Consider the following 20,844-nt stretch of genomic DNA (forward strand, 5'->3'; position numbering starts at 1 on the left):
ACTATGTATGTGAACATGTTTCTTTCTACTGTGGCTTAATCATAGGAAGAACCTAAGGCTCCTTCTTTAGTTGACTCCTAAGAGGGTTCTTACACAAGCTTCTGCTACTAGGTAGAGAGAGAGAGTGTGTTGGGTTGTCTTTTTTAAACTGTCGGACTACAGTTCTGGAGCTTAGTCTTCAGGTACACTGGAATAATGCCTGGTACACCTAGGGGAAGATCTAAGGTGGTTTTATACCACATTTCTGCCTTCTACTCCCTGATCTTAGGGGCAGTATTGCTCCAAGTTTTAGGCCTCTCTACATTAGGGGCCATTGTGCCAGCTGGGGGTCACTGCAACATCATCCAGCCAACAACCATGCTCTGAGGAAAATGGGGGTAGCTGGCAGGGAGAGCGGGGACATTATTTCCCCCCCACCAAGGGAGTCCTCCGTTTGTGTACGGGAAACCTTAAGGCTTGTGTGTGCTATTGGAATGTCACAAAGAGTGCTTAGTTTGTGTCAGAACTGGGCCCTTTCTCTGTAAGCGTGTGACTATGGAGAGGCAATAGCATCTTCGGAGTAAAAGTTGTAGCTGTGGTGATACTTCATCATAAACATTTGAAAGCACAGTTTTAACCACACATTATGTTAGGGAACAAATACTTTTTTGAAATGTAAAAATAGTTCCTCCTTGACATTTTTCCAAAGTGTCTAACTTTCCCTTCGATCTGTCCAAAACAATCACATGATGCCACAATAAGTGAATCCTAAATAGATGTTGAGGTTGACTCATGCAAGAAGCTTTTTTCCAAGGACAAGAATAGCTTAATAATCAAGGAATTGCCATTATTTGGCAGTGGAAGTAGTTCTCTTTCAATAAAGGAGATATTGGGGAGAAAAAGGGGCAACAGAATATCTGAGCTACTTTGAGTGTCAAACTGGCTTTCAGAAGTGAGAAAAATCTAGGATCTGTTAAAATGTACTCCTCCTCCTCCTTCCTGCCATCCCTATGAAAATGTCCCTGTGACCTATAAGGAATGTGCACATTTTGAGATTGGGTAACAGAAGAGCAGAGCATAAATCAAGTGCAGAGGTTACACCGAAAACACGACTGAGCCAGAAACAAGACTTAATTTCTAATCTCAGTAGCAAGCCCATGTTGTATTCAGTAGATCACTGTGCCTCTGATGCAAATTGCTTCCAATCTCTGTATTTAGGCTAATTGTAAAACTGGGCAAACAATGCTTACCCATTTCTGCAAAGTTCTCTGAAATCTAGAAATTAAAAAGGATTACTCACCCTTCTCCAGGAGGCATTGCAAGTTAGGCATTGGCTGTTTAACTTAGAGACCTGAGCTCTAGTCTTTGGTCTGATATTTAATTTGCTACAACTTGCTGGCACTCCTTACTAGCATTTGGAGTGAAGATGGCTATGCATGTATACACAGCACATTCTCACTTAGCGACATACAAAACAAATGCGTTTTGTAAGGTGTGCACTGAATGTGCTGGATCTCCATGGGATCCACTGTTAACTTCTCCAGTGGGTGCTGTGGCTCTTCTCTAACAATTGGGTGAGTTGTTTATCACATGTATTCCTTCTTTTTTAAATGGTCTTTTCTACTCCATTTAAAAAGGAAAATGGAGTATATGTCCTTAAAAACACATACACCACTGGGGGAAGCAAAACAGTTGTTTCAAATATCAGTTGTTTGTAATGTTGATTATGTAAAAAGTACACTGTCATTTCATAACCCTTATTGGTTTTTTTAAACATTTGTTTGTTTTTTGGGAATTGATACAAGTTTTTTATGGCTAACACTATATTGCAATGCAGTAAAACATTTATTTTTTTAAAAAATCCACTATTTTTCAATTGTTCACCAGCTCTGATGTCAGCCCTCAAAACTCTTCAAGAAAAGATCCGTCGTCTAGAGTTGGAGAGGTCGCAGGCTGAAGATAACCTGAGCTGCCTTTCCATTGAGGCTGCCCAGTATAAAAAGACCTTGCAGCATGAAACAAATGAGAAAGATATAGCACATGAGGAATTGATACAACAGAAAAAAGGTCTCTCTCCAATGGTGATAATTAGATTTGCAGACTTGTCATCTATTTTTTTTTTAATCAAAAATCCTGGAGCAGTCGCAATAAATTTAGTAAAAATCATGGGTTTAGGAGGAAATGGTGTAAAGTCACAGGTGTGTCATTTAAAGTGTAGCAGAGGGATTTACAAGTATGTGGAGAGGCGTTGGGTCCTACCCTGAGGGGAAAGAGGCCTTGGGGGTGGGAGTGTTGCAGAGTGAATCCACCCCGCACTCACCTTCCAGCAATGGCTCCTGTCCCACAGGGCTAGCCCAGCTCTCTGCTACAGAGTCCAGGCAGGGTCCACCTCCTGTGATGACCCTACCGCCCTTCCTGGCCCTGGCGCTGCTGGATTGCCTGTCCCAAATTGGGCTGTGGAAGCATAAGTGGTGGGGCCATGGTCCACGTGACACCCCCCCGCGCCACGCAGCTCCACAACCTGTGAAACCCCGGACACAAAGAAAAGTCATGGTATTCATGGCAACTTTACCTCTGTGACAAACCTGTCACCATACTAATAATAGAAATAGTCAATATAGCTGTTAGTTCTCTCAACTGAAGGAGTGCTCATGTTTTGGCGAGCTGCTATTCAATGCAGGTTCTAGTTTCAGCTTTGAGGAGTATAGTCCTATCCAATCATCATAATTTGTCTGAATTTTTTTTTAATAAAAATTAACCAAATATTGCCTTACCAATCATAGAAGATTAGGGTTGGAAGAGATCTCAGGAGGTCATCTAGTCCAACCCCCTGCTCAAAGCAAGACCAACCCCAACTAAATTATCCCAGCCAGGGCTTTGTCAAGCCAGGCCTTAAAAACCCCTAAGGATGGAGATTCCACCACCTCCCTAGATAACCCATTCCAGTGCTTTACCACCCTCTTAGTGAAATAATTTTTCCTAATATCCAACCTAGACCTCCCCTGTGCAACTTCAGACCATTTGCTTCTTGTTCTGTCATTTGCCACCGCTGAGAACAGCCTAGCTCCATCCTCTTTGGAACCTCCCTTCAGATTGTTGAAGGCTGCTATCAAATCCCCCTAACTCTTCTCTTCTGCAGACTAAATAAGCCCAGTTCCCTCAACCTCTCCTCATGTGTCATGTGCCCTAGCCCCCTAATCATTTTCATTGCCCTCTGCTGGACTCTCTCCAATTTGTCCACATCCTTTCTGTAGGGAGGGCCCAATCTGGATGCAGTACTCCACATATGGCCTCACCAGTGCTGAACAGAGGGGAATAACCACTTCCCTTGATCTGCTGGCAATGCTCCTACTAATGCAGCCCAATATGCCATTAGCCTTCTTGGCAACAAGGGCACACTGTTGACTCCTATCCAGCTTCTCATCCACTGTAATCCCCACGTCCTTTTCTACAGAACTGCTGCTTAACCAGTCAGTCCCCAGCCTGTAGCAGGGCATGGGATTCTTCAGTCCTTAGTGCAGGATTCTGCACATGTCCTTGTTGAACCTCATCAGATTTCTTTTGGCCCAATCCTCCAATTTGTCTAGGTCGCTCTAGACCCTGTCCCTACCCTCCAGCATATCTACCCCCCGCCCCCGGTTTAGTGTTGTCCGCAAACTTGCTGAGGGTGCAGTTCATCTCATCATCCAGATCATTAATGAAGATCTTGAACAAATCTGGCCTCTGGAGCTGTCCGCTTGATACCCAGCTACCAACTAGACATCAAGCCATTGATCACTACCTGTTGAGTCCAACGATCTAGGCAGCTTTCTATCCACCCTATAGTCCATTCATCCAATCCATACTTTTTTTAACTTACTGGCAAGAATACTGTGGGAAACCATATGAAAAGCTTTGCTAATATCAAAATATATCACATCCACTGTTTTCCCCATATCCACAGAACCAGCTATCTCATCATAAAAGGCAATCAGGTTGGTCAGGCATTACTTGCCCTTGGTGAATTCAATCTTGACTGTTCCTGATCACCTTCCTCTCCTCCAAGTGCTTCAAAATGGACTCCTTGAGGACCTGCTCCATGATTTTTCCAGGGACTGAGGTGAGGCTGACCGATCTGTAGTTCCCTAGGTTCTCCTTCTTCCCTTTTTTAAAGATGGGCACTATATTTGCCTTTTTCCAATCATCCAGGACCTCCCACAATCGCGAAGAGTTTTCAAAGATAATGGCTCTGCAATTACATCAGTCGACTCCCTCAGCACCCTTGGATGCATTGCATCCGGCCCCATGGACTCGTGCATGTCCAGCTTTTCTAAATAGTCCTTAACCTGTTCTTTCACCACTGAGGGCTGCTGACCTCCTCCCCATATTGTGCTGCCCCGTGCAGCAGTCTGGGAGCTGACCTTGTCTGTGAAGACTGAGGCAAAAAAAGCATTGAGTACTTCAGGTTTTTCCACATGATCTATCACTAGGTTGCCTCCCACATTCAGTAAGGGTCCCACACTTTCCCTGACAACCTTCTTGTTGCTAACGTACCAGTAGAAACCCTTCTTGTTACCTTTCACATCTCTTGCTAGCTGCAATTCCAATTGTGCTTTGGCCTTCCTGATTACACCCCTGCATGCTTGAACAATATTTTTATACTCTTCCCTAATCATCTGTACAAGTTTCCACTTCTTGTAAGCTTCCTTTTTGTGTTTAAGCTCATCTCTGTGAAGCCAAGCTGGTTGCCTCCCATATTTGCTATTCTTTCTGCAAATCAGGATGATTTGTTCCTGCACCCTCAATAAGGCTTCTTTAAAATACAGCCAGCTCTCCTGGACTCCTTTCCCCCTCATATTAGCCTCTAAGGGGATCCCCTTCCCTAAGGGACTCAAAGTCCGCTTTTCTGAAGTCCAGGGTCCGTATTCTGCTACTCTCCTTTCTTCTTTTGCCAGGATCCTGAACTCTACCATCTCCTGGTCACTGCTGCCCAGGTTGCCACCCACTTCTACTTCCCCTACCAATTCTTCCCTGTTTGTGAGCAGCAGGTCAAGAAGAGCACAACCCCTAAGTTAGTTCCTCCGGCACTTGCATCAGGAAGTTGTCTCCAACACTCTCTAAAAACTTCCTGGATTGTCTATGCACTGCTGTGTTGCTCTCCCAGCAGATGTCAGTGTGATTGAAGTCCCCCATGAGAGCCAGGGCCTGTGATCTGGAAACTTCTGTTAGTTGTCCGAAGAAAGCCTCGTCTACCTCATCCTCCTGGTCTGATCTGGTCAATCGAGTTACTTTTCTGCTTGGTGCTGAATAAACCAGCTTTAGATACTGAATGTAATAAAGCCTATCAAGTAGCTGTTTCTGTGAGAAGTATAGCTATTTCACATGTGATCATGAGGGCTTCCAGCCTGCAACACAGGGAGCAGCCCCTCAGTCAGTCTTTGCTTGCTGAGGTTGGCTGGATGAGATGTCCATTGGTGGCACTCCTAAAAGAACCAGGACGTCACTACAGGTCAGAACTTGGTGCTACTTATATGGTACCCCCAATCTGATGAAAGGTAAGGAGGGGGCAGGAGGGAACCAGATTTGATTAGGTTTATACTGGTGTAAATGGTGAGGAACTCCTGTGAAGTTAGTAGTAACACAGATCAGGGTCTGGACCTGGAAACACATCCTGAGTCTTGCACATGTTAAAATACTCCCTGTTAACCACTTCACTGGCCCAGCCCAAGTACCCTTTTTTATATTTAAAAAAATACCAACCCAAAAACTTTGAAATCTCCAAGACATAGGGTGAGGGGCAGGCTAAATGTTACTCAAAAATACTATTCTACATTGTGTGTGTGTCTGTCTCTCTCCACAGATGTTAGTGTGCAGTTAAGTGCAGCACAATCCCGCTGCTCCCTACTCGAGAAACAGCTGGATTACATGAGGAAAATGGTTTTCAATGCAGAGCTAGAAAAGAATATGGTTCTAGAGCAACAGGTGAAGTATTTAGTATAATAAATGAAACAGTAAGAGCACAAGATTGTACTTCCTACATATTGCATCTCCCCAGTTCTGCTCAGATTGGTAATGACGGAAAGTGATGATCATCGGTGAGCTATTCAGAGAATTACACAAAATGGCTTGCTAGTGTGGAGTTTCTAATAAGCTGTCATGTTCCTGTGTCAGGTGTAGCTTGCCCAGAGAAAGCTCTGTAGCCAAGACACACACCAGATATGTTCATTATAATATCCTTTAATGCTCTGGCCGGTGTTGGCTGAGGTTTGTTAAAATAAGGTATTTTATACACCATGCTACCTAGTGGCTGAACAGTATACAGTTTCACATTCCATTACATCTCCCTCTGTAAGTTCTTACATTTACACTATCACACTGTCTTTGAACTTAGTCTGTTAAGTGTCTCTGAATCCTACTGGTTTTCTAATTACGTAACCCAAACTTGTAACAACTTGGTCATCTGGCTGTCCATTAGTTGCAACGACTGGTTTTGGTTGGTCTAAAATCCTCGTCATCTTGTTCTGCACCTGCTATCTGTTCCTTCTGAGGAGCAAACTGTAGATGTCAATGTTTTTTGTTGAACTCTCCACTGGCAGTCTTGATCACATATGATCTGGGTGCTGAATTCCTTTTCTTTACGACAGCTGGAGTTGTCCATCCTTTTTTTTCTATAAGAACAGCCATGCTGGGTCAGACCAACGGTCCATCTAGCCCAGCATCCTGTCTTCCGACAGTGGCCAATGCCAGGTGCCCCAAAGGGAATGAACAGAACAGGTAATCAAATGATCCATCCCCTATCACCCATTCCCAGCTTCTGGCAAACAGAGGCTAGGGACACCATTCCTGCCCATCCTGGCTAATAGCCATTGCTGGACCTATCCTTGAACTTATCTAGTTCATTTTTTTTAACCCTGTTATAGTCTTGGCCTTTGCAACATCTGCTGGCAAGGAGTTCCACAGGTTGACTGCGTTGTGTGGAAAAAATACTTCCTTTTGTTTGTTTTAAACCTGCTGCCTATTAATTTCATTTGGTGACCCTCAGTTCGTGTGTTAGGAGGAGGAGTAAATAACACTTCCTTATTTACTTTCTCCACACCAGTCATGATTTTATAGACCTCTATCATATCCCCCCTTAGTCATCTCTTTTCCAAACTGAAAAGTCAGTCTTATTAGTCTCTCCTCATATGGAAGCCGTTTCATACCCCTAATAATTTTTGGTGCCCTTTTCTGAACCTTTTCCAATTCCAATATATCTTTTTTGAGATGGGGCGACCACATCTGAATGCAATATTCAAAATGTGCGCGTACTGTGGATTTATGTAGACGCGAGAGCTGGCAGCTCTCTAACTGAATTATGTCTGTTGTAAAAGTGTTCCTAGGCTCTTTTTGCCATTGTATCTAGTTTGACTGCTCTTTTCATAGATTCTTTCCCAAACTTGAAACAGTAGTTCTGAGTTGTTTTTTTCATCAGCAGTTGTGCTGGACTGTATCCAGTAGCTGCTATTGGTGTTGATCTGTAACTCAGAAGAGCAAGAAATGGATCTTCCTGCTGTAAGATTTTCTTGGCTGTCTGTATAGCTCTCTCAGTTCTCCATTCATTGCTGGTATTGTGGGCTGCTATTAATATGCTCAAAATCATATTTAGTTTAGAATTACTTAAATTCTGTTGCAGGGAATTGTGGTCCATGGTATTCCAGAACAACTTGTGATGGACAAAAGTGAGCAAAAGCAATAATAATGCAACGTTATATCTTTCAAGTACGTTATTTCTGTATACCTGGGAATGTACCTGTGCTTCAGTGAGTCACAACTGAGAATACCAAATTCAGGACAAACTGCTGAGAAATAGGGCAGAAATACCCCAAAACTGGTGGTTATTCTTCCATAAGATATACCAAACCAGCAACAAAAGTAAACTTCTGTCTCACCACACTGGCTAACAAGAAATCAGAACTGCAGCTTCCTTAGGTATTCCAGTCTTTGTTTCAATTCCCAGACACTAGACTTAATGATGAGTGGTTATTTAAAATCAATTTCATCAACCAAAGGATTCTTCTGATCCCAAACTACCAGCCACATACCCAGATCAATATATAACTTAAATCTTACCCAATAATCACGCTGTTGCCAATCCTTTAGTATCTAATATCTAAAGGTTGGCTTATAAGAAAAAAGAAAGGTGTGAGTTAAAATTGGTTAAATGAATCAAATACATACAATAATTGAAAATTCTTGGATTAGGTTTGAAGCAGTGATGGCATAAACTGCTGGCTTAAGTCTCTGGTTGCTTCCAAAAGAGTGGAAGGTCCTCAGTCCCTTGATTATATTAATGGGAGAAATCTAAGTCCATAGTCCAGAGATCCAAGCAGGAAAGAGGCAAAATGGAGATATTTCCAGGGCATTTTACAGTTTCTCCCATGTGGAGGGTCTGCTCTCAGTACAGCCAGTGGAAACGTGCAGGCACAAGATGGAGTCCAGTGTTACACGAGGTGGTTACATGCCCTTGCATACTTCAATGAGTCATAGCAGGGGCCATTACCCATATTCTGGCTGGAAAGTCTATCAGGCGGGGATAAACTTCTTCCATGGCCCATTGTGTTTGTTGATGGGCCATCAACTTGAATAGTCTATTCACAGTGTGCTGGCAAGACTGGATGTAAACTACCTTGAGGGTGTTACCAGGAGCAAACACATTTGAAATACAGATATACAGTCAATATTCATAACTTCAAATATGAAAATGATACATGTATACAAATAGGATAATCGTATTCAGCAAACCATAACTTTTCCATTGACACCTTACATGACCTCTTTTGCACAAGATTTGTTGCATTTGTATAACAGTGGTAGCAACAATGATCTACATATTCATGTTTTAATCCTATAGCATCACAATAGTCCATAGTGACCAATTGTCCTCTGAATTTGCATAAATCTGCTGCTTGTCTTTTCCAAGGCCTGTCTGATAGGGGTGATGTTACTAAAGGTTCTTTGTATTGTGTTGGTCTGTTAGCTCTGCAATGTTCACATAAAATAACTTTATTTTTCACATCCCTGCTGATGCCTGTCCACCAAGCTGACTGGTTGGTCCATTTGTGTCATTTAATTAATCATTAAATTTCACCCATGAAGGACATTAGGATTTCTCCTCTCCTTTCATTTGGAATTAATATGAAATGGCCTTTACTCATGACTTAATAGTCCCTGCACCACAAAGTAGTCTCTTGTCACTTCCTTCGTGTTTGTTCTTTAGATACTTGGTCCAGATGACCCTAAAGTAACTTAGAATTTGCTCACGTTGCATGTCTGTTGAGGTTGCTTGTTGTAACAGATGTAGTCTGTTCTGACACTGGTCTGTATGCATCCATAGCTTTCACGTATGCCTTTACATTATCTTCCAGCTCATGGATCCTTGAGTGCGATGCTGGGCTCTGATAGTGTGTCTGCTTCTACCAGATTTTTCCCAGGAACATATTTAGCAATTGGGTTAAATCTAATTAACCTTATCAGTAGACACTGGCATCTCAGCAGTGCTTGATCCAGGCCTCTTCCATTGATGAGGGTTACAAGCAGCTTATGGTCTATTATCATAAACAAATTCAATCCACACAGATACCTGTTTAATAAAACTCATGCCCATACTCTTGTCAGGCACTCCTTTTCAATCTGTGCATATTGTTTTTCTGTTTCAGTGAGAATGTGAGAGCAAGATACAACTGGCTTCCACTCATGTTGTTGCAAAAATACACCTAGACCAGAGGTGGGCAAACTACGGCCCGTGGGCCACATCCAGCCTGTGGAACAGTCTTGCCCAGCCCCTGAGCTCCCAGCCAGGGAGCTAGCCCCCAGCCTCTCCCCTGTCAGTATGGTGCTGTGCAGGCAGCGCGGCTTGCACCCGTCCATCTCCCAGGCTTGTCCCGCTGCTCTGAGCGGTGTGGTAAGCAGGAGGGGGGCTGGATAAGGGGCAGAGGGGGGTTGGATATGGGGTGGGGGATCGGGGGTCCAGGGAGACGGGGGACAGGGAGCAGGGGGAGTCGGGGGGGGGGGCAGTTAGGGATGGGGGTCCCGGGAGGGAGCCGTCAGGGGACAAGGATTGGTTGGATGGGTCAGTGGTTCCAGGGGGCCTGTCAGGGGGTGGGGGTGTGGACAGGGAGCCGGGGGGGCGGGGTTGGATAGGGGCCGGGGGTCCCAGGACGGGGTGGTCAGGGGACAAGGATTGGGTGGGGGGGTTGGATGGGTCAGGGGTTCTGAAGGGAGCAGTCAGGGGGCGGAAAGTGGATAGGGGGCGGGGGCCAAGGGGGGGGATTGGGGTAGGGGGCCAAGCATAGCCTTCCCTACCCAGCCCTCCATACCGTTTTGCAACCCCAATGTGGCCCTCGGGCCACAATGTTTGCCCACCCCTGACCTAGACCATAGCTGCTTGCATCCTCACTGACCATTGTGGGTTTGTTCACATCATAGTACTTGAGAACAGGAGCTACTGAGATAATTTCTCTTACCTCGTAGGAGGCAATGTCTTGATCTGGCCCCAATAGCCAAGGTGTGTTGGACTTTAATAGTTCATTCAGTGGTTTTGTCACTGTAGAAAGGTCTTGTAGGTATCGACCAAGGTAATTTACCATCCCCAGTATACGTCTCAGTTCTGGTATGTTAGTTGGTGCATTGCTTGAATTGCTTTTGCTTTCTCAGGACTAGGAATGATTCCATTTTTGTTTCTCAAAAACCTCGATTTGGGATAGGTGGTAAACACATTTTTCCCTTGTTTAGCTTCAGTCCAGGCTCACTGACTAGGCTTAGGACTTGAGGTTTTGTTGTATTCTTCCATTGAAGATCCATATATGGAGTTATAGTTAACAGTTCTGCCTTTTTTTTTTTTTTTTTTTTTTTGAAAATTTCAAGTGTACTGGTAATCCCAAAAGGTAATCTTCACAAGGAAAAACTCCCAAAAGGTGTGATAAGTGTAGTCTGTCGAGCACTTTCTTGGACTAAAGGAGTTTGCCAGTGTCTGCTCAAGACATGCAGCTTGGAGGTTACTGTAGCTCCTTTCACTTTGGGGAGGAAGTCATCCAGTGTTGGTAGGATATATTTTTCTCCAACTGTTTCATTAAGTCTTTTTTAAGATCCACACAGACCCATATTTTTCCATTTTTCCTTATTACTGCTATCATTAGGGCATACCATGCTGTTGGATCAGAGATTTTCTCAATGTGCCAATCCCTTCCATTCTCTTTAACTCAGTTTCCACTTTATGAAGTAATGGGATAGGAGTCCTGTGAGGTTCATGTACACTATAAGGTTCAGCATTGTCTCTTAAGGTTATTTGTACCGGATCTCCTTGCAAAAGTCTAATATTACCAAATATTCCACCAAGTTCTTCCATCTTTCTCACTAAGCCCATCATGGCTGCCACACTGCAGCTGAGAAGGTTGTTGGTCTGTGATTCTTTGATCACATACACTTTGAATGAAAAGCTTTTATCTCTGTAAGTTGTCTCTGTGGTGAACTGACCCACGCAATTCAGAGAACCTCCAGGGCTATTCAGAGTGGTGTCGGGTGACTTCAGCTGTGTGAGAGGTTGAAGGTGATTGTAAGTGCCTTCTGAGAGTATTGTGACACCTGCTCCTGAGTCAGTTTTCAAGTCAATAGTTTTGCCATGAGTATTCACTTTCACTCTCCAGGCAGGTTCTTTGTCACCAGAAGTGCTAGATCCCAGAAACAATGGCTCTTGATTATCTGTCATATCAATCAACTCCGACTCCTTTGGTGCAACAAACAGCTGCAAAATGTTCATGTTTCATGCGTTTAACACACCATGTGCCTCTGGAAGGACATGCATCATCTCTTGGGATATGACTTTTTCCACACCTTGTGCATGTAGGTTGGAATTTGTTCCTTTTTAGCCTGGGAGTTCTCTTTCCTTGCGTTGGGGGCTTGATGGTAATACTTTGAACATTCAAGTGTCTGTCTTATTTCAAAGCTAATTTCAGGGATTTCAAATTGCTCCTACCTAGTGTTCTGTTTGACTAGTTCAGACCGCTTTGCTCTCTGAATAGCTATGGCTAGGATTAAGTCTGTCTTCTATTTAGCTACTGTGAAATATTTTAACCCAATAACCTGTCTCTGTTTACTTTTCGTGTTTTGTATTCCCCAAATCAGTTTTCATCCAATGTATGCAGAGCTCTTATAAAACATTCAACATTTTTTCCCCTGGTTCTTGAATCGCTGGTTGGGGGAAAAAAAGCACATTTCTCTGGGGTATAAAAGGTGCATCAAACATAGCCAGAACACTTTCATAGTCCTCTTTGTGACTGTCTTCTGTAAAATCAAAGGATATGAAGAGATGCTCTGACTTCTTCTCCATCACCTACATTAAAAGAGATACTGGTATATCTACAGTTTCCCAGTGGAGCTTTTTTGCAATTCTGAATTTTGTAATTCAGAATCTTACTGTCTGTCCATTGTGAAGGTTTGTCAAAGCTGAAGTTCTGTTGGGCACTGAAGAGCAGTATGTTGATGAGATCCTGCAGCCTTTGTTGCTTTGTTCTTTCTGTTTACTTCTGACACCGTGGCATGTTCCTATATCAGATATGGACTGGCTACAGAACTTGCATTTGCACAAGGTACACACTAGTTGTGTTCGTTCTAAGATCCTTTAATGCTCTGCCAGGTATGGCTGAGGCTAATGTAAATAAGGTATTTTACACACAGTGCCATGTAGTGGCTGAACTGTGTAATAGAGTTTAGCATTCCTTTACACAAGTCCATGACATTTAGAAGGTGGGAGGCAGAAGGGAACATGCCAGTTGAGACCTTTTGTTGACAAGCACTTTGCTCACGCATTCTGTGACCACTATTTTCCTATTCCTCCAGGTCCAGTCTGACTCTAGCAGTCCTTATCTAGGTAATTCATAGTTTATGCGTGTGCGCGCAAACGTATTGAATACTTGCTGCCTCTAATATTCCAGTGCCCTAGACAATTGCCTCTTTCAACTGCATGGTTTAGTTGGTGGTTCTGGCTGAGGTTCAGCAGCAGCTCAGCCCTAGGGAAGTTAGGCCTGTTGCTGCTTGCACCCTGCACGCTCTGTGGGCAAGCTGACATAATGGCTATACTGGGTCAGACCAGTCGTCCATCTACCCCAGGACCCTGTGTTCAGACAGTGGTTGGTGCCAGATGCTTCAGAGAACAGAACAGGGCAATTATGGAGTGACCCATCCCCTGTTGTCCACTTCTGGCAGGTAGAGGCTTAGGACACCCAAAGCGGGGGTGTGCACCCCAGACCATCTTTGCTAATAGCCATTGATAGACCTTGCCTCCATGAATGTAGTTAACTCTCTCTTTCTTTTTTTTTTTTTTACTTGTAGTTTTGGTCTTTACCACATCCCATGGCAATGAGTTCCACAGGTTGACTGTGAGTTGTATGAAAAAGTACTTCCTTTTGTTTGTTTCAAACGTGCTGCCTATCAGTTTCATTGGTTCATATGTTTTTATGTGGAAGAGTAACCAACACTTCCTTACTCACTTTCTCCACACCATTCATGATTTTGTAGGCCGCTGTCATATACCCCTTTAGTCATCTCTCTTCCAATCTGAAAAGTCAGTCTCTTTAAGCTCTCCTATGGAAGCAGTTCCATACTTCTAATCATTTTTGTTGCCTTTCTCTGTACTTTTTCCAATTCTAATATACCATTTTTGAGATGGGATGGCCAGAATTGCATGCAGTATTCAAGGTGTAGTTGTACTATGGATTTATATAGCAGCATTATATTTTCTGTCTTATTATATATCCCTATCCTAATGGGTCCAAAAATTGTTAGCTTTTTTGACTGCCGCTGTACAGCGTACATTCTCCTGTACACCGTGCAGATGTTTTCAGAGAACTATCCGCATTTACTCCAAGATCTTTTTTGAATGATAACAGCTAATTTAGACCCCATCATTTTGTATGTATGGTTGGGATTATGTCTTTCAGTGTGCATTACTTTGCATTTATCAACATTGAATTTCATCTGTTTCTCTTGTTGCTCAGTCACCCAGTTTAGTGAGATCCCTTTGTAACTCTTCACAGTCTGCTTTGGACTTGACTATCTTGAATAGTTTTTTGTATCATTTGCAAATTTTGCTACCTGACTGTTTGTTTACCTCCTTTTCCAGATCACTTAAGAATATGTTGAATAATACTGGTCCAGTACAGATCCTTGGGTGACACCTCTCTTTACCTCTGTCCATTCTGAAAACTGGCCATTTATTCCTACCTTTTGTTTCCTATCTTTTAACCAGTTGCTTCCTCTTATCCCAGGACTACTTACTTTGCTTAAGAACCTTTGGTGAGTGACCTTATCGAAGGCTTTCTGAAAGTCCATGTATACTATATGCTCTGGATTACCCTTGTTCATGTTTGTAGACTCCCTCAAAGAATTCTAATAGATTGATGAGGCATGATTTCCCTTTACACAAGCCATGTTGACTCTTCCCCAACAAATCGTGTTCATCTATGTGTCTGATAATTCTGTTCTTTACTATAGTTTCAACCAACTTGCCTGGTCCTGAAATTAGGCTTACTGGCTTGTAATTGCCAGGATCACCTTGGAACCTTAAAAATTTGGCATGACAATAACTATCCTCTAGCTATCTGGTACAGCAGCTGATTTAAGGGACAGGTTACATATCGCAGTTAGCAGTTCTGCAATTTCATATTTGAGTTTGTTCAGAACTCTTGGGTGAATACTATCTGGTTCTGGTTACTTCTTACTGTTTAATTAATCAATCTGTTCAAAACCTCCCCTACTAACACCTAACTCTGGGTCAGTTCCTCAGATTTGTCACCTAAAAAGAATGGCTGAGGAGTGGGACACTCTCTCTCTCTCTCTCTCACACACACACACATCCTCTGCAGTGAAGACTGATGCAAAGAATTCATTTAGCTTCTCTTCAATGGTCTGTTCTTCCCTGAGTGCTCCTTTAGCACCTCGATTGTTCAGTGGTCCCACTGATGGTTTGGCAGGCTTCCTGCTTCTGAGGTACTTAAAAAAAAAAAAATTGCTGTTAGTTTTTGAGTCTCTTGCTAATTGCTCTTCAGATTCTTTTTTGGCCTGCCTAGTTATACTTTTACCTTTGCCTTGCCAGAGTTTATGCTCTTTCTATTTTCCTCAGTAGGATTTGACTTCCAGTTTTTAAAGGATGCCTTTTTGCCTCTAACTGCTGCTTTTACTGTGTTTAGCCACAGTGGCATTTTTGGTTCTCTTACTAGGTTTTTTAATTTGGGATAAACATTTAATTTGAACTCTTATTATGGTGTTTTTAACAAATTTCCATGCAGCTTGCAGGCATTTCACTCTTGTGACTGTATCTTTTTTTTAATTTCCATTTAACTAGCTTCTTCATTTTTATGTAGTTCCCCTTTCTGAAATGGTACTATGGTGGGCTTTTTTGGTATTTTCCCTTCTACAAAGATGTTAAATTTAATTATATTACTGTGATTGCTATTACCAAGCAGCTCAGCTAGAGTCGCCTCTTGGACCAGATTCTGTACTCCACTTAGGACTAAATCAAGAATTTCCTCTCCCCTTGGTGGGTTCCTGGGCTAGTTGCTACCAGAAACGGTCATTAATGGTGTCTAGAAATTTTATCTCTGCATCCTGTCCTGAGGTGAAAGGTACCCATTCAATAGGGGGATAGTTGAAATCTCCCATTATTATTGAGTTTTCTATTCTTATAGCCTCTCTAATCTCCCTGAGCATTTCACAATCCCCATCCTAGTCAGATGGTCAGTAATATATTCCTACTGGTAGACTCTTATTATTCAAGCATGGAATTTCTCTCCATCGAGATTCTATAGTGCAGTTTGATTTAAGATTTTTACTATATTTGACTCTATGCTTTCTTTCACATATAATGCCACTCCCACACCAGCACGACCTACTCTGTCATTCCTATATACAGTATATACTCGATCATAAGCCGGTTCGTTTATAAGCTGACCCCCACCAAGATGGATAAGTTTAAAAATGGAAAATTTTTATGAAGCATTCATAAGCCGACCCTATAATTCAGGGATCAGCAAACTTTGGCTCCCAGGCCATCAGGATAAGCTGCTGGTGGGCTGAGATGGTTTGTTTACCTCGAGCGTCCGCAGGCACGGAGGTAAACCTAAGTAAGCAAAGTGTCCCGGCGCACCAGCTGCTTACCCTGATGGGCCGGGACAGCAACTGATGGGGAAATGTTTTTGGGGGGGAGAAGCTGGGGGTCAGGGGAGTAACCCCGGTGACAACCCCCGACATGACCCCATCCCTTCCCACCTTATCTGGGGAGGGCCAGGGGAGGATGTCTCTGGCCTGGCCAGAGCTGGTCCGGCATGCTGGGCAGCACGGCCACAGCCTGCTCCGGTGGGCCAGACCAGGCAGCGTGGCTGCAACATGTTCCAGCAGGCTGGGCCAGGCAGCATGGCCACAACCTGCTCTGGTGGGTGGGGCCGAGCAGTGCGGCTGCAGCCTGCCAGCCCTAGAGCTGCAGCTGCTTCAGCAGCTGGGGGGAGAGCTGCGTGGCCAGAAGTGGAGAGACTCTGGCCCCGCCTCTTCCCTTCTGGCTCTGCTGGCTGTGCTGCCTCTCCTTGCCCCTTCTGTTGGGGGGAGGGGCTGTGTCCCACCTCTCCCTCTATACCCGTTCATAAGCCGACCCCATTCTTTGATGCTTCCCTTTTTTACTAAAAAAAAAAAAAAAAAATTCGGCTTATGAATGAGTATATACGGTACTTTGTACCCTGGTATTTAAGTGTTCTATTGATTATCATTGTTCCACCAGTCTTCTCTGATGCTTATTCTATCAATATCCTCATTTATTACCAGGCACTCAAGTTCACCCATCTTAGTATGGAGGCTTCTAGCATTTGTATACTTAAAAACTTAAACACTTAAATTTGTCAGTTTTTAGTTATGTGATATAATTGAATTGAAACTCTTTTTCATTTGACTGTTTCTCTTCAGTTCCTACATGTACTTTATCAGCTTCTGACAGTGGTGGAAACTGAACACTGCTTTGTCTGTCTGGCATTTTTCATAGCACTGAACTTAATACTTAAAATTGTAAACTGTTAAAACAAAGTTCACTGTGGTGAGAGATTTTCTTGGGGTGTCAACTATTTTATCAGCTGCCAAACTTGACTTTTGCTTATTCTTTCCAGACTCAGCTTCAAAAGGAAAAAGATCAGAATCAGATGGAGCTCCATGCAAAACTTGAAAAGCTTGAAGTCCTAGAAAAAGAGTGCTTCAGACTTAGCACTACACAGAGAACTGCAGAAGTAAGTAATCCTAACATGACCATGTGCAGTTACAGTTCATTTCAAATTTCTTTGTGCCACAGTTGCCAATTTTGTGCTAAGATACACAGACCATTTATCAACTGTAGCTCCAGCAGAGGAGTATAAGATCTCAACATTCACTTTGCCTTCTACCTCAGACTTCATTTCCTATAAATCTGAGGAATTTAAGCCTGTTTAAGAAGATTAGTAATTTTGACTATTGCAAGATTCCTTCAAATCTTGCAGCCTTAAATGTGACTAACCATACTAGTGTTCTGTTTCAGGACAAGATCAAACAATTGGAGGAAAAACTTTGTGAAGAAGAGCATCAGCGTAAGTTAATACAAGACAAAGCTGCTCAGGTAGGATAGCCAAATTACTGGATTTATCGCTGAGGAAATAGTGTCTCTCTTCAAGACACTTTTTTTTTATAACCTGTTTATTAGCTTGGAAAAATTCTGTAACGCTAACTTGACAACTCCAAAGGATGATAAGCTTTGCTTAATGAGGTTTATATTATGTACAGTTGGCTTCTTCTAGAATATCAGTTCCATAGGTAAGGCTGAGTTGTGTTTTGAACTTAAAGCAGGGATTCAACCTTTTTTTATTTCTTTTAAATGCATGAAGAATACAGCACATTCGCCTCAAAATTAGAGTACATTCTCATTGAATAAACAATGAATTTTCTGAGAATTTTTATAGTTTAGTTTAACTTAAAATTTAATTATAAAATGGGTCAATTAAGCAACTTAGCATCTAAGTTAAACTTTTTGTCCTGAACTATCTTAATAGAATAACACAGACTTTCAACTTTCCATATGGTTAAATCCTGTACATTTGGCTACACTTAGAGACCTTTTTCTTTGTAAGATTCATTTTTTCACTATTAAATAAAAAATTTCTTCATCAGAGGCTGAAAAATAAATGATCTTCTGTAAAGAATTCCATGAACTGATTTTTTCCTGCCAGGGCCACCATCTTCCCTGAGTGCAGCTTGATTTTACTCACACTAAGAACACTGAGAGACAGTAGTCATTTTAAAAGTGGGCATGTTCGCTATGAGCAGTCGTAGCCTCCAGTCCTTGCCTACAGACAGCCCCGCAACCTGAAGCAAATACTCACCAACAACCACATACCACACAACAGAACCACTAACCCAGGAACCTATCCTTGCAACAAAGCCCGTTGCCAACTGAGCCCACATATCTATTCAGGGGACACCATCACAAGGCCTAATAACATCAGCCACACTATCAGAGGCTCGTTCACCTGCACATCCACCAATGTGATTTATGCCATCATGTGCCAGCAATGCCCCTCTGCCATTTACATTGGTCAAACTGGACAGTCTCTACGTAAAAGAATAAATGGACACAAATCAGATGTCAAGAATTATAACATTCATAAACCAGTCAGAGAACACTTCAATCTCTCTGGTCACGCAATCACAGACATGAAGGTCGCTATCTTACAACAAAAAAACTTCAAATCCAGACTCCAGCGAGAAACTGCTGAATTGGAATTCATTTGCAAATTGGATACTATTAATTTAGGCTAAGTCATTATGCAAGGTAGCCTATTTCCCCTTGTTTTTTCCTAACACCCCCCCAACATTCTGGTTAAACTTGGATTTAAACTCGGAGAGTGGTCAGTTTGGATGAGCTATTGCCAGCAGGAGAGAGAGAGTGTGTGTGTGTGTGTGTGTGTGTGGTGGGGTGGGGTGGGGTGGGGTGGGGGGGTGAGAGAGCCTGGATTTGTGCTGGAAATGGCCTACCTTGATTACCATACACATTGTAGGGAGAGTGGTCACTTTGGATGAGCCATTACCAGTAGGAGAGTGAGTTTGTGGGGGGGGGCAGAGGGTGAGAACCTGGATTTGTGCTGGAAATGGCCCAACTTGATGATCACTTTAGATAAGCTATTACCAGCAGGACAGTGGGGTGGGAGGAGGTATTGTTTCATGGTCTCTGTGTGTGTATAATGTCTTCTGCAGTTTCCACGGTATGCATCCGATGAAGTGAGCTGTAGCTCACGAAAGCTCATGCTCAAATAAATTGGTTAGTCTCTAAGGTGCCACAAGTACTCCTTTTCTCATTGAGAACTATACTAGGTAGCAGCCGTTTTGAAAGAGGGCAGTTCTTTTTGCAGTTTATTGTAGAAGAATACTTACTCTTCAGCTCTTGTGTTGCACAGACCTAACAATTACAGAAATGTAGATCTAGAAGGGACCTCAAGAGGTCATCTAGTCCAGCCCCCTGTGCTGAAATAGGACTAAGTAAACCTAGACCATCCCTGTCAAGTGTTTGTCCAAACTACCTTGAAAGCCTATTCCAGAACTTAACTACCTGTATAGTTATAAAGGTTTTTCATAATATCTAACCTATATCTCCCTTGCTCCAGATTACGCCTGTTACATTTTGTCCTACTTTCAGTGGTCAACACATAACAAATGATCGCTGTCCTCTTTATAACGCCCCATAACATATTTGAAGGCTGTTATCAGGTCCCCCTTCAGTCATCTTATCTTAAGATTTAAACATGTTCACTTTTTTTTTTTTTAACCTCTCCACATAGGTTAGATTTTCTAAACCTTTTTGTCATTTTTGTTGCTCTCCTCTAGACTCTCTCCAGTTTATTTACATCTTCCCTAAAGTGTGGCACTCAGAATTGGACATAGTACTCCAGCTGAGGCCTCACCAGCGCTGAACAGAGCAGGACAATTACCTCCCGTGTTTTACATATGACAGCATTTTACAATAAGAGAATCTAGCTCCTTACCCATTTTCACCATTGCAGTCGCCTCCTACAGCAGTTCCACCACAACCTCACTGGCTTCCATCAGTCAGGAACTGTAGAATTACCCCAACACCTCAAGGACTCAACTGAATGCCACAGTCCAAAACACAATCCTCTGGGTCTGTCCCTTAACTGGTTTTGCTAGCACATAAGCCTTCTGTGCATGTCTGACCTTATTAAAAAAAATACATAATACAAAGCTTGCCTAGAGCAATTAATTTGTCTTCAGTGCCACTGCAGAGAGACTCCATCAGTGCAAGAAAGGACTCTGGTGCAGTAATGTGATCAGTATGCTGACTACTAGTCAGACTTTACCATAATCCAGGATCTATCAGAGTTGGTTTTGGGGTGGGAAACCTTCTGTTACAGGTCAGGTGCCATGACTTTTCTCTTCAACCTTCTCTTGATTCACGCTCAGTGAAGTATCTGGCTGGAGTAGTTTGAGCTGATGCAGTAGAACTATCATCTTTTAGCCAGGTCTGCTTATATGTGCAAAGACAGAGGCCTCATCCCTTAAAGGGATGAATGGTAACTGCCCTATTACACTAATCTTGTCTAGACAACAGTAATTATAAAGTAATCCCTAGAAAAAACCCTCACTTGGACAATGGGACTGATGCTAAATGTTGCATGACAGGTGATAGATCACTCAGTTGCCCTATTCTGTTGGTTTGCTCTGAAGTGTCTGGCTCTAGCCACTGTTGCAAGACAGGACACTCGTCTAGATGGACCGTTGGTGACCCAGTATGTCCATTCCTATGTTGTCCAAACCTCTTCCCGCTTTAAATGGCCA

The 20,844-nt window shown here is 42.8% G+C and overlaps 1 protein-coding gene across 1 annotated transcript in view; it reads left to right on the forward strand.

The window, feature by feature from the left end:
• The window catches only part of CEP57L1 (centrosomal protein 57 like 1), a 37,420-nt gene that overhangs the window by 11,287 nt on the left and 5,289 nt on the right, over positions 1-20,844 (forward strand). Inside the window, exons 3-6 of the mRNA XM_077811700.1 lie at positions 1,867-2,046; positions 5,819-5,940; positions 17,139-17,255; positions 17,540-17,617. Coding sequence (XP_077667826.1) covers positions 1,867-2,046; positions 5,819-5,940; positions 17,139-17,255; positions 17,540-17,617 — 497 coding nt within the window. The remainder of the gene's footprint in view (positions 1-1,866; positions 2,047-5,818; positions 5,941-17,138; positions 17,256-17,539; positions 17,618-20,844) is intronic.

Source organism: Eretmochelys imbricata, chromosome 3 (assembly GCF_965152235.1).
Source record: "Eretmochelys imbricata isolate rEreImb1 chromosome 3, rEreImb1.hap1, whole genome shotgun sequence".
NCBI lineage: Eukaryota > Metazoa > Chordata > Testudines > Cheloniidae > Eretmochelys > Eretmochelys imbricata.